The 27,485-nt window shown below is 43.6% G+C and overlaps 1 protein-coding gene across 1 annotated transcript in view; it reads right to left on the bottom strand.

The window, feature by feature from the left end:
* ush2a (Usher syndrome 2A (autosomal recessive, mild)) overlaps window positions 1-27,485 on the bottom strand; it is a 1,183,552-nt gene that overhangs the window by 1,015,506 nt on the left and 140,561 nt on the right. The window contains exons 8-9 of the mRNA XM_078556364.1: window positions 23,920-24,141; window positions 15,553-15,646 (exon numbers count right to left, since the gene is read on the bottom strand). Of these exons, the coding sequence (XP_078412490.1) occupies window positions 15,553-15,646; window positions 23,920-24,141 (316 nt within the window). The remainder of the gene's footprint in view (window positions 1-15,552; window positions 15,647-23,919; window positions 24,142-27,485) is intronic.

The raw sequence follows: 27,485 nt of genomic DNA on the forward strand, positions 1-27,485 counted from the left end.
AAGTGTGGTGATCAGCTCTGGATACTTCAGTTGAGGGCAAACCAGTGTTTTATACAGATCTAACATAACTTTCTTGCTTTTGTACTCTATACACCTATTGATAAAGCTCAGAAAGCTGTACCCTTTATTAACCACTCTCTCAAACTGTCAACATTTTGATAGGAAGAACACGGAGAAAGAATGGGCGGAATCATTCCAGAATTGTTCTAAGTGTGGTAGAGAGCATGAAAAACGACGTTTTACCCACCGGCTGTGATGGCCGCAGGAGGACCATCAGTCTCGTCATTCTGGCTTGGGAGGCAGTGGCAACGGTGATCAATGCCAATGCTGCACACAAGAGATTGGCCATCCAGTGCAGAAAAAGGATGAATGATCTCATCCGTGCTGCAAAGATAAGTCAATTATCTCATCATGCTCAACTCAACCACTCACAAGCCCATCACAAATTCACTAGCATCTCACTCACTGCCAGCTCAAGGAACATCACCACTCACTCTCTCATCCCGTCCATAGCTCCACTCAGCGCACATGCACAACTGGCATCCTTCTTATTTGGCCTGGCACACGCCTTGCTCATACTCTCACCATCTGTCTTCATGCAGCACAAGATCATGCACAATCAACGGGAGAGGTCCCAGAACAGGAGTAGAGTGCCGGAGATCAAGGTCCTGGTTCTGTTTGAGAGTCACGCAATGAAGCTGGCTGGAGAGGATGTGGATCGTTCCTGCAGTGAAGGTGAGGTTAACAGCAAAGATCCACGAGAGGATCCTGCACCAGATCATCCCTCTGTCAATCCTACTCTGAATCAACTGTTCTGGTGTCCCGCAGCTGCCAAGCACTAATAATCTTCACTTTCTCTCCTAGGTACATCTGCCACATTGCCTTCAGGCAAACTTGAACTCAACTCCAGTGTCGAGAGCACCTCGGATGAGGGCCCTGAGGGCAACACCATTGAAGAACCATCATGAAGCTCACCCACACCCTCCACCAGCGCAGTGACACATGCCTCTGTGGGACCTAGATGCAGAGCAGCCTCAGGATCACAATCTGCTGAGCACAGCACACAATCTGCTCAACAGCAGGTGCAGGCAGGGACATCCGAGGTCGCCGGCACTCAGAGACTGCTGGAGGCAAGGCATCTGCTGAGTCTGGGTCAGATGATGAGTCTCTGGACTTGGTCCTCAATCAGTTGTTGGGGCTGCAAAGACAATCACGGGAACATCAGGAAGGGATGTCTGGTGCATTCCTCAGATTGCAAGGGACGATGGAGCAGTCCGTCTGCCTTCAGTCTGAAATAATAGCGCCAGCATGCCAATGCACCGAGGTCAACACTGGCAGGATGGCAGCTGCCCATGGAGACTTTGGTCTAGGGCATCAGTCCTGCAATGCTGTGTGGGCTGAACTCCATCGTTGACACCATAGTTGGCCTCCAACAGTATCAATGCAAGAGGAGTGCAGGCCAGCTCGATCTCACTCCAGCTTCCCCTTCTCCTCAAGGACTCAGCAAAGTGCTGCCAGGCACCCATAGGGAGGTGGACGAGCAGCTCGATACCCCGGGGCTATCCACCCAGGTGAATTCAGGAATGTCTGGCCGATCCAAATCCCCTCTTCCTGTGACCCTGTCATCTGCAGCTCCACAGGCCAAGGATGGTACACCTGTCCCGCAGCAGGATACCAAAAGCAGGCTGGGGCCCTCCAGGTCTCAGCCCTCCAGCAGACGCCCACCAAGGTCATCACAGGCAGGATGCAGCAATCAGCAGGTTGCATCCACCTCCACTGTGGACACCGGGGGAGCACTAAGATGTAGTGGCAAGGTTAGGAAGGTTAACAAGATGTAACTCTTTTGAGTCAAAACAATAAACTAAATTAACAAAAACAAGGGAGAAATCAAGCACAGCCCCTAAGTCAGGTCAGCTGTAAAATCAAGGAAAAACTTTAAAGGAACCTTACAAACATCAAACTAAGATGTGATTAAATTAACAAGATGTAGTTGCACAGTGAGGGCACAGGTGATAACACTTGTACTTAATGTTCGCTATTGTAAATAAACTCAAAAGAATGTCTTCTTGTCTATGGCTCCTTGTTATGATGAGCAATGTTCGAGTCATTCAGATGTGAAACCTTGGTTCCTGCACAAGATAAAGGCAGGTGTCTCAGTCCAGGGCCTCTTCCCTGTGCAGTATGTAACCTTCAAAGCACAAAATGATAGTTCGGCTTCACACTCATCGGTGATACCTGCAACTTGATGGTGCTTGTCATTACTGCCAGAATGTCGTAGACAGGCGTCACAGAGTTCCGTCATTCTCCCTATGTACTCTCAGCAATTTTAAGATAGGTATAGCCCCCCATCCCTTCAGCATCTGTGTCCAGTGAAGTGTGCTCCTGTAGGGTACAGGTGATGAAGGCTGTCAAAGGATCAGGTGCAATTAAAGCTTCATGGCTCCATCTCCATGTTATGACCCTGATCACAGAGCACAAGCGAACTGCCATCAGCCACTGGAGTCAGATGTTCACAGGGGCAATGTGAAGATCAATGGAGTGTCCTCACTGCATCTTGTCATCATCTTCAACGAATCTTGTGACTATTAGGGTATCACGAGCATTCCTGCCTCATCTAGCCAGTGCGATCCTCAACAGTGGCATCCTTGCCTTCGAGGATTTCATCACCCTCATCCTCTTTGACGTCCTTATCAGGAGAGATATGCAGCTCTTCCATTTCCACCTCAGGCAGGTCCTCCCCCCATTGCAGCGCCAGGTTGTGTAGCATGCGGCAAGCTACGATGATGCGCAACAGTATCTGGGGACAGTATTGCAGTGCTCCACTGGACCTTTCAAGGCACTGGAACCTCATTTTCAAAAAGCCTATCGTTTGCTCCATCAAAGTCCGGATTGCGACATAAGCCTCGTTATATCATCTTTCTGCTGCAGTCTGAGGCCACCGCACAGGCATCATCAGCCACGTCCTCTGTGAGTAGCCCTTGTCCCCGAGGAACCAACCATGCACCCTCTGTGGGCCCTGGAAGATGTCAGGGACCCGAGTCCTGCTGAGGATGTAGGAGTCATGGACACTCTCTGGGAATCATGTGTATACCTGTAGGATGTGTTTGTGGTGGTCGCAGACCATCTGAACATTTAGCAAGTAGAAGCCCTTGTGGTTCACATACTGGCCTGCTTGTTGTCAAGGAGATCTAAGTGCGATGTGAGTGCAGTCGATCACATCCTGCGCTTGTGGAAAACCAGAGATCTGCGCAAATCCCAGCGCTCTTGCTTCCTGGCTTGCCTGATCCCAATCAAAATGCACAACGTTGTGTGCCTTCATGAAGATGGCATCCGTGACCTCCTGGGTGCACTTGAGGATGGAGGCTTTTGCGATCCTGCTCAGGTCACCTGTGCACCCTGGAAGGAGCCACTGGTGTAAAAATTGAGCACCACGGTCACTTTCACAGCCACTGGCAGTGGATGCCCTCCAAGTGCCCAAGGTGCCAAATCCTGCAGCAGGTGGCTTATGTGACCGACCAGTTCCCTGGACATGCACAGTGGTTCTCGGTCATCTGCAGGAATGACAAGCGTCGTCTGCAGAGTCTGGGTCTAGCGAGACACCTATGAGCAATGGCTCGCTGTGGATCTTCAGCTGCGTGCACAGGAGGCTTGAACCTTCTTTTTGAAGGCGGTGCTCCTCCCTTTGGTAAACCAGGCACCTTTGTCACACTCTTCTCCTTCTTCTCTGCCTACTGTAAGCCATGAGGCATACCACTAAATCACCAGGCTCCATGATCCTGATGTTCTCCTCCTGCAGGATCAAAGAGAGAGACACGTGGGTTAGCATATGTCTCCTAAGGACCTCTTTTGGTCAAGTCTCTGGCTCCAGCTGCATCTCAAGGCCCCTTCATGGATGCCAGAAGTGCTGGCTACTACATGGATGGTAAGTGTGGAGTGCGCTTCATGGCTGTCGGAAACCCCACCCACTTCCGCCCCACTCCTCTTAACCGATTGGTGGCAGCTTCTGCACTGCAGACTGTGCTCTCAGCTCAGGCGCGGGCATTCTCCTAGCCCACACTGCAAGGCTGCACTGTTAGCTTGAACCATGAGGGAGACTGGTCCAAACCTGAGTAAAGACATTGCAAGTGCCTCCATCAGTGACTGCTCCATGGCCACCTTTCACAAGAGGATTCTACAACTTGTCCAGCCGTCCAATTGTTCTGTAGCCCCTTAAAATGCACATTCATTTGCAGCTGTGCCTGAGGGGTGAAAAGTTCTTGGGCATTTGGTGGCACATTCATGCTTTTGCATTGCTTGAGTGGGTAGACTCCAAGCAAGTTAATGGAGCTGCTGCTGAATGTCTCAGCTGCGGAAGAATGCTCACTTTTGACAAGCTTTTCCAAGTGCATGGGCACTTCCCTCACCCTGACACCCCCACCCCCAACATGCTCTTGTACACTTCCAAAAGTCTTGCACGCCCCCCCACCCTGGCCCCAACTACACTGGAGTCCTTGCCCCGGCACCACACCGAAAGCCAGCCCGGAAAAAGCGACTTGCCCATGCCCCTACCGAATGCGCAGCACCTCTTCTTTGATATCTTAGCTTAGTGCTGGGCAAGGTTGTGGGCACTCACCTCCGAGTTGCCCTCTAAATTCAGCTTGCCAGGTGCGCGCCTATTAAAGGCAACCGTAAATCATGCCGTTCTGAAGTGGGAAGTAAATTTGGCGGGAGGATGATTCAGGCATGCAGGCACAATGATAGGATGACAATAAATTAAAATTAAGTTCCCAATGTTGGATGGCGGGAAAGGAGGCCACACCCCTTTTTAACAGCACAATCTGCTGTAAATCAGGTGGGTTTAAAGGTCCAGCCACTTTCAAGCCAGGGAGAGAATAGGTTTGTAAGGTAAGTGGGTAGAATTTGGGGGGAGCCTGGCAGTCCAGGCAGGTGGGTGTGTGGTCCGGAGGCCAAGCCGGTGGCGGCGGCGGCGGGGGGGGATGCAGTCAGCTGGTGCTGTGTAGTTGGTAAGAGTGGGTGGTCAGGCAGTGGGTTGGGGGGGAGGGGAGGTGGCGGGCGGCTCTGCGGGTTGTGCAGTCAGGTTGGGGGATTGTTGGTCATTCTGGAGGGGGTTGTGCAGTCAGGGTGAGGGGTGCAGTTGGGGGGCGTGGGGGCATGTGGGAGGGTGGGACGGGGGCTAGTCTGCAGGTCCCATGGGAGGTCGGAGGTGTAGGGGGAGTCCCGTGAGGGATCAGCAGGTGTGGAGAGATTCCGTCCGGGATGGAGGGGTGTGTGGTGGGGGGTGTAGCGTGGGTCCTGTGGGTGGTTGGGGACTGTCAGTACAATAGGTACTCAGAAGCCAGAAGCGGTTTTAATTCTTCTAGCTTTTTCTGGGTAACTATTGCTGCAAGACGGTCGGAACCATCCAAAGTTTGTGATGTAAATCACATTTTCAGATGGTTCACAGTGCAGGGCAATTGCCCAGGGGTCCCCAGCGCATCTTTGGGGTACCCAATCTGCAAGTTTATTAACGTCTTCTTGTAATTTGTGCAGTCTTCCTGAAATTGACGATCCCCCCAATTTGATGTCATCAGCCAACTCAGAAATTGTGTTTTTGATTCCAAAGTCTAAATTGTTAATAATAATTGTGAACAACAATAGTTCAAAACAATGTTCCCTTTCATTTCCCTTTTGTGCATGGCCTGTTCACTGCATGACCACACATACACACACCTCAAAGACAACGCTATTTGTGTGCAGTTTGTCCCTTGCATAGCACATTCCAGCTTGCTGCTTGGCCTTGAGAGATTCTACTTTCTGCCTTCTGCCACTCTGAATAGCAATCCTTTACCCCTGTCTGTCCTGCATGCTTGTACAATTGCAAAGGCTTAATGTTCTGACTTTGCAATGCCAATACAGTGCCAACTGAAAAATGTTTACCCACTGCACATCCAACTAGCAATATGCACTACCAGTGGGTAAAGCTTCTTGCTGGCATTGTAAAATTATGTTATCTTAAACAATCAAGTATGATGGTTTGATAGCCTGCCAAGAATTTTCAGATAAAATGCAGTATTTGTTAAATCATACTAACCTATTTTCAATTTGTGGAAAATAAAATCATCGATTGATTCACTTTTAAAAATAGACTTCAAATTTTTAAAATTCATTAGGTTAAAGGATTAGGTTTCTCATCAGTTCAATTTAACAACTGTTTTTAAAAAAATCAACTAGCAGCATTAAAGTCATCCGTCCTCTATGAGTCACTGATCTGTGATTTATGCATATGCTAGATTTGAGGCCTGATGCTTGTTTATACAAAATTTTAAAACAAATCACTCTTTCTTGCTTGCGAATTTCAGCATGGCAGCAGCACAAAGCACACTGTGATTGGCTGGAGATCTACACTACATCTTTCTGATTGTGCCAAACCGCACTGTCATTGGCTGACACTGTGGAAGTTCATGTTGTGATTTATTGGTGTTCTGCAAAATCATGCTGTGACTGGCTGGCTGTCAACTTGCATTGTTATTAACGGCTCTATGATTACTGCATTCTGATACTCTATCAGTATGCACTTCAGTTTCCCTGATCTGTCTATTTTTTGTCAAAATTACTCCCTATTTCTAGCATTCTAAATTGATTTTAACACTGTGCATTGGATAAAAAGGGGAGACATGAGACTGAATGATAACTAACTTGATGCACATTCAGAAACATTGTCCCTGCATATGTGAATAAGCGATCTAAGGCTAGAAATTACTGCGATCACCTATTTTAATTCCTGCATTTCTTGAACATTGATGGCCATTAATTTTACAAGACTGCAAAAGCAAACATTTGACTCTCACTTTGAGACTGTAACAAAATTGCTGCCAAAAGGAAGTGGGTGATGTAAATTGTAATGCACCATACCATGCCACTTAAAGTGACTAATGCAGGGATTATTGCTTGTTGATGCAGTTGCACTCCATTGCACAAATGTTCTACTGGGGATATTCACTACCTTGGTAACTTCTATTTGTAATATCCATTTCAACAATGTCTGTAGGCTTTCTGGATTTTATGCTAAGTGGTCAATTGCAGAAAAAAGATTGGAAACTGAAGCAATTTACACATTATTGAGAAAAGACAATTAGGTCAGTATGCCCTTTCTCTGCACTCTGTGGAACAGCAACCCATGGCGTAAGGCACACAGTGGACTCCTGCCAGTACCAAACTCAGAGGAAGAATTAGGTAGGAATATTGGGAGAGCAGTGTCTTGGGATACTCAAAGGTAGGAATTTGAAGCTTTGCCGCTTACCCATCAGGAATTGCAAATTGTATCTTGCATGTACACAACACTGTCATGATATGATGTATATGTACTTTCAAGGGTGCATAGCTTAAACTGCTGTCACTCACTACCATTGAGACAGGATGTGATATACTAAGCCCAATACCTTGAACTCAGTCTACAGTGGCAGTAATCGAGGTCAGACATGCATACATAACCTTCCAGTTAACACTGTCGGTATATAGTCTTACCTTCTAATAAATAACTCACATTATTGATTTACCAATCTTTGTTGTATGATTGGCATGATTATGCCGAGAGAAGAACATTACAAACATGCTCAGTAGCCATAAAAGTCACCAAGGCCCTCAACTTTTATGGGTCCATTCCAACCACAAAGGAGACACCTGTTGAATCAATCAATTTATTGCGCACAATTACATGATGGAAGTTATATATTTCGCGTGGCTGAAAATTTCCTTATTTTTTCTGTTGACCAACTGAGCAAACAGGCCAAGACAGCACAAGTCTACTGGTGTGTCATTTTTCTCGGTGAGGAGGAAATCATCAACTTCATGTATGCAGCCATTTTGAAATCCTATGGAAATCCTAAAACTGAAAGGACTTTATTTCATAAGTGTCTGATTACTGTCGGAACTGCAGCACAGAATCATCTGGGTAAATGTCTGTTTTCTTGACAGTTACCACCTTGCCTCCACAAGAACATAAGAACTAGGAGCAGGAGTAGGCAATTCAGCCCTTCGAGCCTGCCCCTCCATCCAATTCAATACGATCATGGCTGATCTCATTTCGGCCTCAACTCCAATTTCCCACCCTCTCCCCATAATCTTTCAACCTGTTATTAATTTCAAATCTGTCTATCTCCTCCTTAAATTTATTCAGCGTTCCGGCATGCACTGCACTCTGAGGTAGTGAATTCCACAGATTCACGACCCTTTGAGAGAAGTAATTCATATTTGGGCAGTCCTCTTTGTCCTGTTATTTGAAAGACGACACGAGTAAAGCTTGTTGGCTGAGAGACAGAGATTTTTTTTTCAGATCTGGCTTATGATACCTATGTCCCAATCACACAAAAACAGAGCAGAGGTAGAATGACATATGTGCTGGGCAAGAATATTGATAGAGTATATTGTTGGCATTCTCAAATAATAAGAACAACTCTATAAGAAATAGGAACTAGAGTAGACCATATAGCCCTTAAGCCTGCTCTGCCATTCTTTACAATCATGACTGATCTTCTGCCTCAATTCCATGTTCTTGCCTGCACCCCATATCCCTTGCTTCCCTGAGAGACCAAAAATCTGTCTGTCTCAGTCTTAAATATATTCAATGATGGAACATCCGCAGTACTCCTGAGCAGAGAATTCCAAAGATTCACAACCCTTTGAGTGAAGAAATTTGGCTGTGCCCTCATGTTCTGGATTCCCCATCGAGGGGAAATAACCTTGCAGCATCTACCCTGTCCCCCTTCAGAATCTTGTATATTTCAATGAGATCATCTCTCATTCTTCTAAACTCCAGAGAGTATGGGCCCAATTTACTCAGCCTCCTAACAGAACAACCTTCTCATTCCAGGAACTAATCTAGTGAATCTTCGCTGTACCACCTCCAAGACAAGTATATTCTTCTTTAAACACGGAGACCAAAAGTGTGCACAGTACTCTAGGTGTGGTCAGACCAAAGCCCTGTGCAATTTTAGTAACACTTCCTTGTTCTTGTACTCCAATTCCTTTGCAATAAAGGCCAACATGCCATTTGCTTTCCTAATTGCTTGCTGTAACTAGCTGCTAATTTTCTGTGTTACTTGTACAAGTACACAAGTCCCTCTGAACAGCAACATTTACAAGTTTCACACCTTTCAAAAAATATTCAGCTTTTCAATTCTTATCACCAAAGTACATAAACAAACATTCCCAAATTATACTTGATCTGCCATCTTGCTGTCCATTCACTTAATCCCTACATCTCTTAGCACCCTCTTTGTGTCCTCCTCACAGTTTATATTCCCACCTAACTTTATATCATCAGCAAACTGTGATACATCACTCTGGGTCTCTTTGCCTCAGTCATTGATAAAGATTGTAAATAGCTGAGGTTCCAGTGTTGATCCTTCCAGCATTCCACTAGCCACAGCCTGCCAACTTGACTGCCAACTGACCATTTATCCCTATTCTCTGCTTTCTGTCCATTAACCAATCCTCTATCCATGCTAGTATATTATACCCAACTCCATGGCCCTTTTCTTGTGTGTTAACATTTTATGTGGTACTTCATCAAATGCCTTTGGAAATCCAAATATATCTACTGGTTTCCCTTTATCTGCCCTACTAGTTCATAAAAGCATATTGATTGTCTGATCATACTATGATTTTCTAAGCACATTGTTAAGACTTCATCAATAATAGATTCCAGCATTTTCCAAGAACTGATTTCAGACTAGTTGGCCTGTAGTTCCCTGTTTTCTCTCTTCTTCCTTTCTTCAATAGCGGTGTTACATTTGCTAACTTCCAATCTGGGAGTGTTCTGAAGTCTAGGGAACATTTAACATCTAACTGGAGACCCTTACACCTCAAGAGCAGAAATAAACTTCTGTGCCTCACATAAAGGGTGCCTTCCAACTATACTCAGCATCACAACAATAAGATCCCATCACTCCTCAGAGGATACTGACCTTGGACAATTATCACACTCTCACTTTCATCTCCTTCCCAATTCCTCACACTCTACCTCTTGTCATTCTAAGGTCTAGTCCACCTCTAGCCTCCCAAATACAATTACTAAGTGTGCTTATTAACATGACAAACATATGTGCCTTGAATGTTGTCAGCATGATTTGTGACAGTGCTTTTCCCTTGGGCAGATAACTTATCATGGATGACTCCTAACCTCTTGCTTCTTTTTGATTTCATAATAGAAGGAATAACTTGGCTGCAAAGTATCACAGCGAGGTTGATGGGATTCTGCTGACATGATACCTCCATGGGAGGTGGGTACAAAGAGCCATGCCTGTGAGGCAGGCATTTCAGCACCTGCATGCTTGTCATGTCCTATATGTTTCGTGAAATGTAATTATTGCTTTAGGCAGGGGTGTGTGATAGGCTATAGCAGCATAGATAGGAGAATAAATGGAGGCCTTGTGGAACATTGGATAGCATCCCTAACCCTGAGCCAGAAGTTCTGGGCTCGAGTTCAACCCCAGGACTTGATGGCCAGGAAAGGTGCATGTGTGGTGTGGCCAAGTAGGTTGACTGTCGACCTGTAAATCCTTCCAATAGGCCTATGACAGGCAGTAAGAGCGGGTAGCCAGAACTGCGTGGTAGCTGCAGCCCAACAGCCTCCCCAGGTTAAAGATTCCAGGCGCTTGCTCTTGCCAGGGGCTCTATGGCAAGTGTCCTCCTTGCTTTGAGGAATGCTAGAAAGAGAGAGATAGAGACATGGGAAAACAAACAGCCTAACCCTTGAACATGGCACATGTGCCTCTGCTGCTGAACACCTCTTCAATTTGTGCAGTTATCTGTTCAATGGAGAGCATCTAGTAAAATTATGGAAGATTGGGGTATGATTCCATCTTGGTATTTAAAATGATGAAGTGATTCACTAGGGTCAGCCACCCAAATTCTGCTTGGGAGTATAGGGAGAATCCATTCTGTTGTCTTTTATTTATACTGCCATCTGATCTTTTCCTGTTTTGTCTAAAATTACTGGTTTATTTATCCCTTGATCTTGCATGAGCTGCAGTGAAATCCTTTACCACATGACAGCCTTCCAGCTGGATTTGTATTTTTAGTTCCTCTTTTATCTTGGAATAACTTTAGCACTGCAGAAATAGACAAGTTTACTGTTTTACTACTCTTCACTAGCCGGTGGATCCTTTGCTTCTATCAACTTATCATCTTCCCAACCTCCCAACAACTTTTTAGCTCCAATGCTCATCGACGTTACCTACTTTACAATTTTAATTTTCCCCTTCTTTGGCCTTGCCAGTTTAAACCTACCTCACAACTCTAGTCACCTTCATAGCAAGAATTTTAGTGCTGATTTCATTTGAGTAAAGCCTACCCTGTTTGTAAGGCTTTTACCAGATCCTGTGCTTGAGGTATCTAAAATCTTCCCTTGTACAATACCTCTGAAGCCACATATTGGTGTCTAATTTGCTTCTCCTGAACTGACCTCGCATGGGGTACCGGGTGTCATTTTGAAATTATTATTCTTAAAATGCTGCTCTTTATTCTAATATTTAACTCCTCAAATTTATTTACAGAGCCTCCACCCTACTGTTTCTTATGCCATTTTACCATCTAATAATGACTGCCGCCTCTCCCCTATTGGAAGCTTTATTACATTTATCCAATACCTTTCTTAACCTGACATCAGGGAAGCAGCATTTGGCACATTCTTTCTGTTTGAGGGGTAGCTTTCTTATGGAACTTACATTTAAGAAGTCCAGGCAGTTAAATTCAATAACCCACAAAAATGGGTGCATGAATTGTAGTGCAGGATGAACCCACGCAAACTTCCCTTTCCCTGCTAATTTAAATAATTACAGTATGCAGCCAGTGCTAACCATGCTATTGAGTGGCTGTTGCTTCAGTAGGGGACCCAAAACCTTGAGAGGCTAATGTTAAAGGCAGCCAGTACTACTTAAAACCAGCCTACACCTCTTATAGTGGAGGTGCATTCTGGCTGGAACAGCTGCAGGAATTCTTACACTGATTCTGACCTGGGAAAGACACAAAAAAATGGAAGAGCATAGGAAAGAGTGGGCTCCAAGATTTTCCAACGCTACACTGGAGGCCTTGGTTGAGAAGGCACAAAGGAGGAGAGATGGCCAGCAGACTCTCCAGACAAACTCTCAGAAGACAGCAGGACTAGAAGGTGTTGCAATTAATATCAGGAATCAAGCTTTAAGGACCAGGGTGCAGTGCTGCAAGAAATTCAATAATCTCACACAAGGTCAAGGTGGTTAAGGTCAGCGAAAGCATCTTCAAATGCCATAACCTACCCCAGGCCTCAGACGTTGCTCAATTCACCATAGCCCCATCTCTGTTGATCAGGACTCACACCTAGCATGCATAAATTCACCTCATCCTCACTCACTTGGCACTGTTGCAAGCCTCATGCCCACATCTCACAGATTTCACACAATGTAAGCTAGTTAATCACAGCAACCAAATCACATAACTGGGTGGAATTGGGGTTACCCATGTTGGTTGGAGAACCGAGAGGAGCCCCCCAACCCCCCCACACCATGGTCAGGCACTTAGCTGGCCTGTGTCAGGACTCCCACACAATCAAAGTCCCAATAGAGTGTATATCCCACCCCAAGAGCTGGTGCCAGTCAGAAACTGGCAATTTTTCACTGCCAGCAGTGCCATCAGGAGCGGTGGCTGCTGCTGGTAATGTTCTGAGGCCTTCACCAGGGATAAACGCTGCCTGGAGACAGGTGGGTGAGGTGCGATGCTGATTGTGGGGCGGGGTCACCAGCGAGGGCGTAGGGGCAGTGGGGTCAGATGCAAGGGCAAGGGGGGTGGTTTTCAATGGCCCCTCTCCCTGTTGCTGGATCCTTCGATCGGGCACTCAGAGCCCATTAACAAGGGGGTCCCCTGGTGTGCTGCTGGCTAACCCAAGAGGGTTTGGTGGGCGGCCTTCGCGGGGCACGGCTGACCTTTGTGAAACCCATTAAATCCTGGTGGGCTCGGTTATACTTGGTTTTAAGTGGCTCATCAATGAGCCAATTAACATCCTCCCGCCAGCGTGCAGGATTCCCACGTCGGGCCCTTCCCGCCTCCCTCCCACACTAAATTAGGGACAGCATTCCCAACTCCAGAAACAAGATGCGGGTACTCCCGCCCGATTCTCCCAGCCACGCCACATCCCTGCCCCTGCCATCATGTCTACTCTCACAGGCTCAATTAAATTCTGCCCCCAGATTGTGCACCACACTCATTGAAAGTCAGCAGCCTTCCACCAGCCATTCTGCAACCAGTGGGGTAGCACCATGCAGAAAAACCCAGATAGGCAAAGACGACAGATGGAAGACAGGCACTAAGGGAATGCAAATGGGTGATAAGTCTCAGTTAAATTCTCTGCATCTATTTCTGGTGAACTTGAAGAGACTGGGCAACATCTCTTTTTCCCAATTTATTCCTTGCACAGCAGTATTTTTAAATGTTCAGATCAATTAATAACTCATGTAATACAATAACTTGCAATTGTCAAGCAGCAAGTGATAGAAAACGCTAAGCAATTCCAAAATGAACGGATCAGATCAAAGCCCTGCAGTGCTGCCACATCCAGTTGTGAATGGTGGTGGACAATTAAACAACTCACTGGAGGAGGAGGCTCCACAAATATCCCCATCCTCAATGATGGAGGAGCCCAGTGCATCAGTGCAAAAGATTAGGCTGAAGCACGTGGCTACAATCTTCAGCCAGAAGTGCCAAGTGGATAATTCATCTTGGCCTCCTCCGGAGGTCCCCAGCATCACAGATGCCAGTCTTCAGCCAATTCAATTCACTCCAAGTGGTACCAAGAAACAGCTGAAGGCACTGGATACTGCAAAGGCCATGGGCCCTGACAATATTCTGGCAATAGTACTGAAGACCTGTGCTCCAGAACTTGCTGCGCCCCTAGCCAAGCTGTTCCAGTGCAGCTGCAAAACTGGCACCTACCCAGCTATGTGGAAAACTGCCCAGGTATGTCCTGTACACAAAAAGCAGGACAAATCCAACCCAGCCAATTACCGCCCCATCAGCCTACTCTCAATCATTAGTAAAGTAATGGACGGTGTCATCAACAGCGCTTTCAAGTGGCACTTGCTTAGCAATAACCTGCCCACTGATACCCAGTTTGGATTCTGCCAGAGCCACTCAGCTTCTGACTTCATTACAGCCTTGGTTCAAACGTGGACAAAAGAGCTGAACACCTGAGGTGAGGTGAGAGTGACTGCCCTTGACATCAAGGCAGCATTTGACAGAGTGTGGCATCAAGGAGCCCTAGCAAAACTGGAGTCAATGGGAATCAGGGGGAAAACACTCCTCAGGTTGGAGTCATACCTAGCACAAAGGAAGGTGGTTGTGGTTCTTGGAGGTTAGTCAATTCAGCTCTAGGATATCACTGCAGGAGTTCCTCAGGGTAGTGTCCTTGGCCCAACCATCTTCAGCTGCTTCATCAGTGACCTTCCTTTCATCATAAGGTCAGAAGTGGGGATGTTCGCTGATGATTGCACAATGTTCAGCACCATTTGCAACTCCTCAGATACTGAAGCAGTCCATGTCCAAATGCAACAAGGCCTGGGCAATATCCGGGCTTGGGCTGACAAGCGGCAAGTAACATTCGCACCACACAAGTGCCAGGCAATGACCATCTCCAACAAGAGAGAATCTAACAGTCACCCCTTGATGTTCAATGGCAGTACCATCACTGAATCCCCCACTATCAACATCCTGGAGGTTACCATTAACCAGGAACTGAACTGGACTAGCCATATAAATACTGTGGCTACAAGAGCAGGTCAGAGGCTAGGAATCGTGCAACGAGTAACTCACTTCCTGACTCCCCAAAGCCTGTTCACCATCTACAAGGCACCAGTCAGGAGTGTGATGGAATACTCCCCGCTTGCCTGGATGAATGCAGCTCCCACAACACTCAAGAAGCTTGACACCATCCAGGACAAAGCAGCCTACTTGATTGGCAACAGAGTCACAAACATTCACTCCCTCCACCACTGACACACAGTAGCAGCAGTGTGTAACATCTACAAGATGCACTGCAGGAATTCACCAAGTCTCCTTCAACAGCACCTTCAAACCCACAACCACTACCATCTAGAAGGATAAGGGCAACAGATAGATGGGATCACCACCATGTGGAAGTTCCCCTCCAAGTCACTCACCACCCTGACTTGGAAATATATTGCTGTTCCTTCACTGTTGCAGGGTCAAAATCCTGGAACTTTCTCCCAAACAGCACTGTGGGTGTACCTATACCAATGGACTGCAGCGGTTCAAGAAGGCAGCTCACCACCACCTTCTCAAAGGCAACTAGGGGTGGGAAATAAATGCTGGTCCAGGCAGCGTGGCCCACATCCCATGAATGAATAACAAAAAATACAAATTCAACAGTTTTGATCACTTAAAGTCAGTTGTTATGAAGAATACTTACTTATTTATTTTATGTGTACAGCATAGTATATAATATATTAAAGTGTGACTTTCAAGAATATCCACTCCAATCAACTAATGTAATTAATCAGTATTTCAGACTCTGTAGGGACTTACGTTATCACCCTCTGTGTGGCTCTCCTGCATGCACATGCATTTGTATGGATTGGCTGTAATGTCACACTGATCAGCATGACCATGGCAGTTACACCTGCAGACAAGGGAGAAAAAAATAAAGTAACTGCCAAAACAATAAACCATGCACATTGTTATTTTATTTACAGACAATTTAAAATGTGCCTGAAGTCACTATTCTGACAGTTAAAGCTTACTCAAGTGGCATAATTTCACAAATCACAAGATAATTTCAGCTCATTGTATTTAACCATCTAGCACAACTCTAGAATTCTCCCTCCTACTCCCTCTACCCCTTTCTTCCAGTATCCAGTTGGTTCTTAAATAATTCTAGGGCTTTTACTGTTACTACTCCATCTAGAAATCAATTATAACTCTTTGTACAAAGAAATTCCTGGATTGGACCGAATTTCAAATGGCCCACTGTGATTTAATTTGATAGGTTTACCTTTTCTATATTATTTATCATATTCTATACCTTTGTAAGATTACTTCCCTGATGCCCATTTTCAAGTTTCTCCAGTCTTTCCTCTTATCACAGACCTCCAAGACCAGCCTGTAGCTCTTTGTGTTGTCTCCAATGCTTAAATGTCCCCTTATATCTCGGTGACCAGAACTGGCCACTAACTTCCTGTGGCTTAGCTCACAGCCAGTCTGAGGTTGGAGTTGTGATTATGAGATATTTATGGATGAAGAAGGCCATGAAATTTATCTTAGTTTAGCCTTTCACAAAGACATTAAAGATCCCCAATTGCAGCATCCAATAGTTTCTTAAATGATTCTGCATACTTTATCTGAGAATCTGAAACATGCTACCTGAGACAGGTGGTGGACTCAGATTCCATTGAAACTTTCAAAAGTTAATTGGGCTTTTGATTGAAGGGGGCTAATTCTCAGAATTATAGGGAAAAAGGCATGGGTGTTGAACCAAATTGGACAGCTCATTTTAAGAGCTGGCACAGACATGATGGTCTGAATGTCCTCCTTCTATGTTGTTTCTATGATTCAATAATCCATGTGTTGATCATGCATAGGCCAGAATTTTACAGTACCCCATGGAGTGGTCTGGCAGGCAGGGGGCAACATATATTCAGGTGGAACAGGGGGTTTGGTGGGGGCATGCCCATCGCCTACCCGCCTCTGCTGGTATTTTACCAGCCCACCCTTGATTGGCCAGTTAATGGCTACTTAAGGGCCTCTTCCCGCAACCACTGTTATTTTACCAGCAGCAGGGGTGCCCATGCCACATGGCGAGACCATCAGCTGGCAACCTAATTGTAGGCTGAAGGTGGTCCCTCCTGCTCAAGACATCCTGTGCCTACTGAAGGGCTTCCCCAGCAGAAAGGGCCAACGCTGCTTGATCAACCACCCCACCCCCAAAATGGCCTTCCGACCGCTGCCCTTTCACTTCCTTTTCCCTCTGCTCCTATGTTGTGAAACCTCTGTGACTTCAGCAGAGGTGAAAACAATCTCAGGTCCCTGCTCTGAGTGCTGAGATACCCTTGGCCACTGTCCTTGCAGGTCACATCAGGGCTAAGGTATCTGTCATATGATATAAGGTGTGAGACAGGCTGGCACTGAATGTGCACAGTCGTGGTCAAAGCGTGCATGGACACACTTGATTGCAGTGTTTGATGTACCACAGAGCTGGTCACTCTAATCAGGGAACACATCATTGCAATGTTCAGCTACACCAACTCACTCATGCTTGAGATGGACTTCTCCTTTTTCTCTGTAATCATGGTTAGTGTGTTTGGAAGGTTTGTCAGTACATCACACATTCTGTGCTGCTGCCTCAATTGGTCTCCAATGTACAATAGCTGTGTCCAGCTGAACTGAACATCTGCAGCCTCTCTATTGCTATCCCTACCACCACCACGTACTCTTGCTCACTTGTGAAGTGAGAGTCAGCAGGTGAAAACCCAATTATCTGTCAAGCTGGTTCTCCCGAAATTTGAGTATCTGAGCTGGGTCATTGTATGTACCGAGTCCTGTGAAAGTGCACCTAGGAAGCAATCAGGTCCTGGGAGGAATCTGGTTCTCCCTCACCCTCAGTTCTATGCTCTCTTCTCTTGCAACAGAGGAAAGAATAGACCTAGGAGTAACTGCAATGAGATGTATTCACCCAATGCATCCACTTCATTTGGTAAGGATGATTATCAGGGAGAGGCATGAAATGACATCAGGTTAAGAGTGAATAACAGTGGTAAATAGATAGATAGGAATTTGAGGAAGTGCACAAAAAAACAAAGGTTGGGTGTGTGTGCAAGGTATGTGGGTCTGGAGTGATGCGATAGAGCTTGATAAGACAGAATGAGAAGTTGGGATGATTCACACAACAGGATATACATGAATGCATTAACTGTACTCATCTTTCCTGATCTGGTTAGGTTATTAAAGTGTTTTCTGCACGGAATCCAGGATTGATGAACAATACTCCTGCTGCTGACCTCCTGTATCACCTGCAGTCATGCCTTCTTCACAGAATCACAGAATGTTATAGCAAAGAAGAAGGGCATTCAGCTCATCATGCCTGCGCTAGCTCTCTGAAGGAGCAATTTAGTGTCATTCCTTGCCTTCTCCCCATAGCCCGGCATATTTGTCCTTTTCAGTTAATAATCCAATTACCTCTTGAATGCCTCGATTGAAACTGCCTCCACCACACTCTCAGGCAGTGCATTCCAGGTCCTAACCGCGCTCTGCTTAAAGAAGCTTTTCCTAATGCCGCCATTGCTTCTTTTGCCAGTACTATTATGATTTCTTCCAGATTGATGCTCGTTGTCATTCCATGATTTTCAGCTATCTCTTCTTTGTTCTTGGGTTTTCTTCATTCATAAGCCAGTTAAAGTATTGGTCCCACCTCACTTAGGTTTCATCTTCTTTCCCCAAGATTATTCTGCATCCTTGATTGTATGTACATTTCCCACATATTTTGTTAATCTAACTCTAGCAGCTGCAATTCAGAAGATAACTTTTTGTCTCTCTTTGGTATCCAGACTTATATATTTATTCCATGGCCAGGGATCTTTCTCTAGCAACCACTTTCTTTACATTCCTTTTAGCCTTTTTGTACTGTTCTTTAATTCTTTTGAGCCCTGACTGTTTTTACTTCTTTAACAAATCATTCTTTTCCTTGCATTTGTGTTTTCATTCCATCAGCAGGTTTCTTTTCCAGCCTCTCTCCTCCCTGATGATCTTTCACACAATTCTTCACCAGTTTTCCTAGTCAAATCTTCCACACTATCTGTCGTAACATCTTTTATTTCTCTTCGCTGTCTCTCCATCTTTCCAAGTTTCTCCTTTGCTTGTGGATCTTTGAGCTTCCACCGCCTAGTGTTCTTTCTGCCTCATGTCTGCTGCCATTTTGTTTTCTTTGCTATAGGTCTGTCATTAGTACTTTGTGTTGGATGGTCAGCGCCTCACTTAGACTTCATAGTTCTTTGTTTCCTTTGCATGTTCTTTTCTAACCATGATGTAGTCCAGCTGTAGTTTTCGGCCACCACTGTCGTAGGTTATCAGGTAGTTTCTGCATTTTTTGTACCAGGTGTTTAGTGCTACAAGTTGGTATGACACGGCAAACTTCAGAATCTTGACTTCTTCTGCATGTGCATGTCCAAAATTGTGTCCACCATGGGTAACCTCATATCCCACTCTTTCTTTCCTCACATGTCTATTTAGGTCACTTGCCACCAATAGCCTGTCGCTGCTTGGTATTGTTGGAATTGAGTTGCCCATCTGTTCACAGAGCTCTTCATTCTTCTCTGCTCCACACTCGCTCTGTGGTACTTAACAACTGGCCATGTTCCACATTTGGGTGTCAATTTCTAGCTTTACTTTGATGACTCTGACACTGATTCTTTCCACTGCCAGCACGACGTCCTTTATTTCCTCGCTTAGTACAACTCCAACACTGTTTCTTCTCCCATTTCTCTTGCATTACCACCCTTCCACTTTGTTTCCTGGTGACACATGTTATGACCAGGATGATCTAGCCCCACTACTCCACAGGTGCTCCACACTACTCCATTAGTTTAAAAGTTTGATTCATTCACCAAAATGGCCAATCATTTACCTTCACTACTGTTAACCAGAATAAAAGAGACTTTAACCAGGCTTCTCCCAATAAACAACAAACTTATTAGTTTATTATAAAACCAGTCTTGTCGAATATGAAGGAAAAGCTTGTTAACATACAGTATGAAATATGAAAGTATACTAATTACTCTTTTGAGATACCCTAATATAGAGGAATTCTGCCAGATGGTGGAGTCCTTGATACGGTATCCGGGTTATACGGTTGGTCTCTCAGCGCTGATCTGCAAAACAGTCAATGACTCTTGCACTGCTTTTCAGGAGAACTCAAGGAACACTTGCAGGTACTCTGTTCCAGCACACAGCAACTTAGAAGCAGCTTACATTCACTTCCGGCTGTAGACTGGCTCTGGACTGCAAAAAAGCTGCTCTCTTCCTTTCACAAGCTGTTGGTCCTTTCTCTTCTCAAAGCAAAACCAAAACCAACTTTTAAAATCAGTTTTTCCAGACATGGTTTTTCTTCAGAGCCATAAACTACCATGTGACCCCTTTTGTACACAGTCCACCAAGATCAAGAGGTTTCCAGCTACTTTAAACCTGCTTAATTACCTTTTTTTGTAAAGGATGTTTTTTTTTCCCCCAGGAATAGAATTCAGAGTCCTGCATTAACCCTTTAAGAGGAAGTGTCTTTTAAAACACAAATTCTTCCAGAATGCTCTTAGTCCTTGAAGATGAACCATTTTCTGTGATTACAATGTTCATGATACTCATGATTTGTATTTATTTTCTCACCATCTGGACAGTTACTTAATTGTTTCTTCATGTTAGGCTACCACCATTTACACTTGCTATTTTGAATTTGATCATCTTTTCACCTCTCCTTCGGATTTCTTCTTTAGCCACTGTTGTCCACTGGGCGGTAACCCAGTACAGTGACTCAACTAATGATATTCTGTGACGCACTTTTTGAAACTGGCACTTTTTCATTACACCTTACAAGCTATCTGGTAGGAACTTGGATTGCATATGCAGACTTTCAAATCTTGATGTTGCTGGACAACTGACCATTTAATTAAAAGGGTAAGGGTAATCTGTTCATGTTCTTGCATTATAGACAAACAAACGTAGAAGTCCAAAGCCAGTTCTAAAACAATCAGTGGTATTCTTCTATTTTATTTTTGAAGTTATCAATAGTGTATTATTTTTAGCTCATATTTTCTTAATGATAAGGCCCACACTGACAAATAGCTAACTAATAGTAGGAATATGAAGTACAGCAAGAAGTTTAGTAAGTAGAGTACAATATCTTCAGCCACACAGATTAGAACGCATCCTCCTCAGAATGCCTCAAGCTGACCATTTCCATTCTGGTAGCAAGTCGAAATGGTATGCAGTGACTCGACTAATGATTTTCTCTAATGGACTTTTTAGAACTGGCACTTGAATATTGATAAAAAGAAAGACATGTTGCCAAAGCTTTTCATCTTGCACACATCAGGACAAGTGCAAGAATGACAAATTTCAAGCAATCACAACATTTTATACTACAAGAGAAAAGGGTGCTGATTGGTTGGCAAGTCGACTCTGATTGAACGAGACATTATTCTCGGCGTGAAGCTACGGATGTTAGGTATGAGTTGTGATTGATAGAGATTGTTAGTAAGTGAGTGATAGAGATGTGGTGAATTGAGCAGTGTGAGAGTCTATGTTAGAATATGGCATTTGAAGATGCATTCACTAACCCTGACCACTTATACAAGGTCATAGAACTTTCTGTCCCACTACAGCCAGGTACTTGGGACTAGACAGCTGGCAAGGGCCATGATGGCCATCTAGTTTGGCTGACTTACCAATGTTTGTCTGGAGGGCTTTCTGAACCCCTGAGAATAGAAGACATCTCTCCTCCTCTCCTACACCAAGGCTTCCAATGCAACACTTGGAACACTGTCTCTCCCTTTAAGAAGTACAACTGGCTTTAAGTAGTTCAGACTAGCATGAAGCGGTCTTAACTTTGCATCAGCTTCCCCACTGCAGCATGCAGCCATCATCAGTGCATTGCTGCAGGCCGCTATAATTTAAATTAGCATGCAGCAAAAAAGTTTGTATGATGCCTGCATTGGAACTAACAGGTTGTGGGTTAATTGCACATAGCATCTCCGTGCCTTTTTTCCAAGGCTATCCAATTTTTCCCCTAAGCTTTCTGTTTTATATTTCATCCAGCAGTAAACTGCAGCATTTTCTTGTGCCAGGTAATCAACAAGGACTTAACAGCGTTTAACAATCACGTCCTTGCTCTTTTATTAATGACAACACAGATTTTCTGGACAGAATGGACAGAAAACTGTGAATCCTTTTTCTAAACCAGTTATCCACACTTTATAGAGCATTTATTCGTGATTGTTCCAATGAATATCTGGCAAAAGTATATCTGAGTTTTTACAACTCTGAAAGCCAAACATTTGTAGTTGCCTTTCTGAAGATGTAAAATGAGTAAACAAATTAAATAATGCATTATTTTTTACAGGCTGGGGCTTAAACTGCTGAGAAACAACCTCAGGAATGGAAAGTTAGCCAAAAAATTCACAGCAATTCCACAAAACAACTCCTAAAACAATTTGACAGTAGACTGTTGCCCTAGCTAAAAACTATATTGACACTTGAATTACCACTAAGGCTTCCAGGAAAGCCATGTAGGAATAGAGTCTCCGCCTGCCCCTTTTTTAAATATATTTTTTCACGGGATATGGGCGTCACTGGCAAGAGCAACATTTGTTGCCCATCCTTAATTGCCCTTGAGAGGATGTTACAAGTGGCAGTCCATGTGGTGTGGGTAGTACTGTTAGGAAGGAAGTTCCAGGATTTTGACCCAGCGACAGTGAAGGGATGGCGATATAGTTCCAAGTCAGAATGGTGTGTGGCTTGGAGGGGAACTTGCAGGTGATGGTGTTGACATGCATCTGCTGCCCTTGTCCTTCTAGGTGGTAAAGGTTGCCAGTTTGGAAGGTGCTGTTGAAGGAGCCTTGGTGAGTTATTGCTCTCTGATCATCAGAGCTCTGTTACTTTTGACCTATTTAGGCACCAAGCACATGAGCAGCACGGGAATAGCAATCCAAGCCCAAGGTGCAGACCAGGATCATGGAGGTCAAGATCTGAATTCTGTCTTTTAGAAGGTTTCATAGCAGTTCCATTTGTAATAGATCTGCAGGCACAGCTTAAGGATTCTTCTGGAGCAGGTGAGAAATCTAACATAGACCCTGCCACCAACCACCATGCCCCCCGCCACCCACCACCATATGCCATGTCCCCCTCCCCCCACAAACCTACCTGTCCACCTTGGCTTTTTGTGTTATAGTACCATGTAATTTCTTGCTACTTCTCGATACTAAACTGCAAAGGTGTTTGGTGAAAGATGGTCCACTGTACATACTTACAAAACATGCTAATGTATACAATTGTTTGTTTGTTTTATGAACTGCTTAAAGGCAACTGAAATATAGTAACTCTGTGAATGTTCTGTACACATTAATAAGTTAACATGTCTACTGGAGGGTTATGTTTTCAAATAAATGCCATTATAAGGCTCTCTCAACCATGAACAATCTACACTGTACTGCTGAGATCTGCAGAAGATAACTCTTGCAGCAAGAGTTGTTACTGTTTCTCTTTTTCACAATTTCAATCACTTCCAGTTAATTCACAGAAGTGATGCATATAGTAAAAAATAATGGCATTGGTATGAGAGTTAAAACCTGCTTATACTTATTTTTGTCCTTGATAATAATGATCAGTGATACTGAAGTGGTTTCGATAATATTCCACCTAATGTAAAAAGTTCTGAATGCAGCTTACTGCATGAATATTTCTGTTACATTGACATTCGTATGTAGTGCATCAGTTCCATATTTCAGCTATATACGACAGGTGCTCTCCAAGCCCAATAATTTATTTTTCTTTTCACACTATATCAAAAAAAATGATTAATAAAGGACCACACAATAAAAGGGAAAACTCCACAAGCACTAAAGGACAGCCAAAAGAATCAAATAAAAATAAAGCTGTATCTCATTATAATTGAAATATATTACTGAACTGACCGGTACATATTTTAAATGGCAACACTAACAAAAATATAATCTGAAGACGTATAAAAGTGGAAGAATATTTCAACTGGAAGGTAAATGTTACTCAACCAGTCATGATAAATTTGGAAATATCCTCCACTGGTCATCTGAGGCAGAAAACATCCGCCTGGTTAACATGGCATATTCATGACAAGCACTTGAATAATAATTTCTTAAATACTTAATAAAACCTTACCTTCCACTTATAGTGATTTCATTCACTCCATAATATCTGTGTCTGAAGTTTACTGATGTTTCCCTGGTATAGTATTGACCTCTCAGGTGAATTCTTACATGAGTAGTCTTGACAAATTGTTGAAGAGCTGGTGTGTTGTAAAAGTCATTATACCCAGGACGCCTGTTTGGTTCAGAAGTCAATATACTGAAAGTCACATTTCCACCTGAGTATGGAATGGTGCTGGTTAAAAATAAATGAATTTAAAAGAAAAAAAGTATTAATTCACACCTGAACAGAATGAAAATGGTTTCCCCAGCAGACAAACAAAAATTTACTTGCAGCCCCTAGTTTGCATGAGTCATTCCATGTACCTGTTAATCATTTATTTCCCAGAGATATAGAAGTCCAAATGCAACTTCTTTCAATTGTTTCAAGACCATTGTAATTTCCGCTCTTTGATTGGCCAATTAGATATCATTACAGCTACATTCGTGATTGTGCCAGTTTTCACTGTATTACTCTCATGACCTTGGCAAAACCTATTCAAACTCATTGTTGAGTGACAGAAATCCATCCACTAAAATGGGACGCTACCACCTCTAATAATTATGCTTTTATAAAAACATGGGAAAAATTACTAAACAATAAATAGACCATTGCAAAGCAGCAGTATTAATTAGAACTCATCCACTATTCTGGAATGAGGTCAGGAGTATTTTAACTCCCAGGCCTCATTTAAATGCTACAGGCTAACTTCTCAATGTACAGGGTGGAGAGTCGGTAGGATGTGTGAGAAAATCTGGTTGAACCTTGGGCATTGAGCTCCTCAAGTCTGTAACTCTATATACCCAACTTCGCCCCATATCATTTAATACCTTTGGTTAACTGAAATGCATCACTCTCAGATTTAAAATTAGCAAGTGACCCAGCATCAACTGCCATTTGCTGAAGAGGGTTCCAAACTTCTACCATGCTTTGTGTGTAAAAGTATCTCCTCATTTCATTCTTGAAAGGTCTGGTTCTAATGCTTAGACTATTCTCCATTGTTTAGATTTCCCAATCAGCACAAATAGTTTCTTGCTAACTATTAATATCTTGAAAACTTTGATCAAATCATCCTTTAACCTTATAAAAATTAGGAATTAAAAAAAATACTTGCATTTATACAGCTCCTTTCATGACCACCAAACATCTCAAAGCGCTTTATTGTACAACCAATGAAGCATTTTTGACATGCAGAATGATAATGTTTTTTGTAATGTTGGTACAGGGATAAATATTGTCTAGGGCACCAGGGTCAACTCCCCTGCTCTTCTTCAAAATAGCACCAAGGGATCATTTACATCTACCTGAGTAGGCAGGCAGAGCCTTGGTTTAACACCTCATCCAAAAGACAGCAACTCTGACAGTGCAGTACTCCCTTAGTACCATTTAATATTTTAGTCAGCTGTTCACAGAATTCAATCAGATCATGACACATGACCTATCCTTTACAAACTTATGCTGGCTCCCTCTGATTGTTGAAAAATTTCAAGGTATTCTATACTTCATCCTTAATTACAGACTCTAGTAATTTCCTGACAATGTATGTTCCCTCTCTTATCTTGCTTAAATAGCAGCATCACGGTGAATTTCCAATCTAAAGGTACAGCTCCTGAATCAATAGAACTTTAGAAGATTATAGTTAGGACATCTGCAATGTTTTCACCTACTTCCTTTCAAATCCTCAAATGAAACCATCTGGTTCTGGGAATTTGTTACTCTTTCGTGTCATTATTTTCTTAATTACTGATAATCTTCTTATGTTAATTTTGGTGAGTCCCTGATCCTGATTCAATATTAGTTTCTTTAGGGTGTCTGGCATGTCCCCTTCCTCCACTGTAATTATTGATGCAAGGTAATTATTCAAAATGCCCACCATTTCCTTGTTTTCATTTACATCATCATTGTAAGTTTTTATGGGGCCTAATTTGGTCTTAACCACCCTTCTTTTCCTAATTATAATTTTTTTGATATCTTTGGCAAGTTTCTTTCCATTCTACTTTTTTGTAGTTCTTAGCCTATGTTTTGTTGTCCTTTGCTGTTCTTCGTATCTCTCCCATTCACTTGGATCTGCGCTATTTCTTGCATTTTTGTATGCCTTTTCTTTTATCCAGTCCCTTATCTCTTTTGTCATCCATGGCTTTTATTTTGGCAAATAGAGCTTTTGCCCCTTAGGGATTTAAGCTGGTTCTTTTATCACCTTAAATTCTTATTTGAACTCCTCCCAGGAATCTTCTGTCACTTCACCTATCAACAGATTTTCTCAGTTTACTATAGGTTCGATTTTAACTCTGTGCAAGTGGGTGGATTTTAGATGGGTTAGAATCAGGCCCTGTGGATAAGTTTTGTCTCAACCTGTTGAAGTCAGCCTTATCTATATCTAGAATCTTAGTAACTGTTACCCCTTTCTCCCTTTCAAACACAATGTTCAACTCAATCATATTCCTTTATGGTTTTATTAGATAAATGTTTATGCATTGTTGGATTGTTAACTAAATTTGGCTCACTGCTCATTACTAAATCTAATATGGCATGTTCCTTTTTTTTCTGTCCTGGACACACAAGAAATTTGCTGCTTTTCTGACTTGAGCTTGTATGCTTATCTTAATCTATGTGGAAGTTAAAATTCCCCATTAAAACCGTGCTGCCTTGACCACTTGCTTGTCTAATCTCTGTATTAATACCCATGAAAAGGAGCCTTCCTGCAGAAGTCCTGCAATTGGTTGGGCAGGAAGTGGGCATGTCTATTGTAGAGGAGGCCTTAAACTTTTCTCATGAAGCCCAGTGATTTCCTCTTCTGGCCTTGATCATTTACGCCACTGGTCTCGCCTGGCAGAAAATTCACTGCCACTTCCCACTCAGACAGCCAAGTGAAAACTGCAGTCAGGTCCTGATGAAGTGTAAAAGGGCTCATAAAGGAGTGAAAAAGGACTCTGCCAATATTGGTTGCATAGTCTGCTCAGTTCTACTGATTCAAATCACAGAAGGTCCTAGCAGGTCAGAGTCACTTGAGCAATTTTAACTGCCCGCCAGCCAAGCCCCTTCTCGACAGGCTGAGTTAAAATCATCCCGTGAATTTCTTTATCCAGTCTCAGAGACAGAAAATGTTGCTGCAGTACAGCTCCTGCTCTTTGACTGACAGAAATTAACACTCTAGATTGTTTATCTCAAGCTCTAACATCAAATCAGGCACTGATAACATAGTCCTGTTACAAAGGCATTGCAACTGTGACTCCTTGGGCAATATGCCACTGTAGCACAGAGAGCTGAATTCACACTAAAGAAAAGCCATCATCACTTCCTTGTATAATGTGATTTAAATGCCAGCAGCAACCATAAATAATCAAAGACATTTTGCCATGGGGGAAAAAATAAGCAGAAATGCGAAGTGGAGGATTATCTAGCAAAGCCAACTAAAGCCTGGAGCAAAATGCAACAAAGGGGGAAATGAAAACTGAAAAAAAAATTCAACAGAAACCACTTTAAAAAGTACTTCTGAATCTGCCAGGCGCAAGGTGCAGCGACTCAGCATGCACCTTATT

Source organism: Cetorhinus maximus, chromosome 14, assembly GCF_964194155.1.
Source record: "Cetorhinus maximus chromosome 14, sCetMax3.hap1.1, whole genome shotgun sequence".
NCBI classification, from domain to species: Eukaryota; Metazoa; Chordata; class Chondrichthyes; order Lamniformes; family Cetorhinidae; genus Cetorhinus; species Cetorhinus maximus.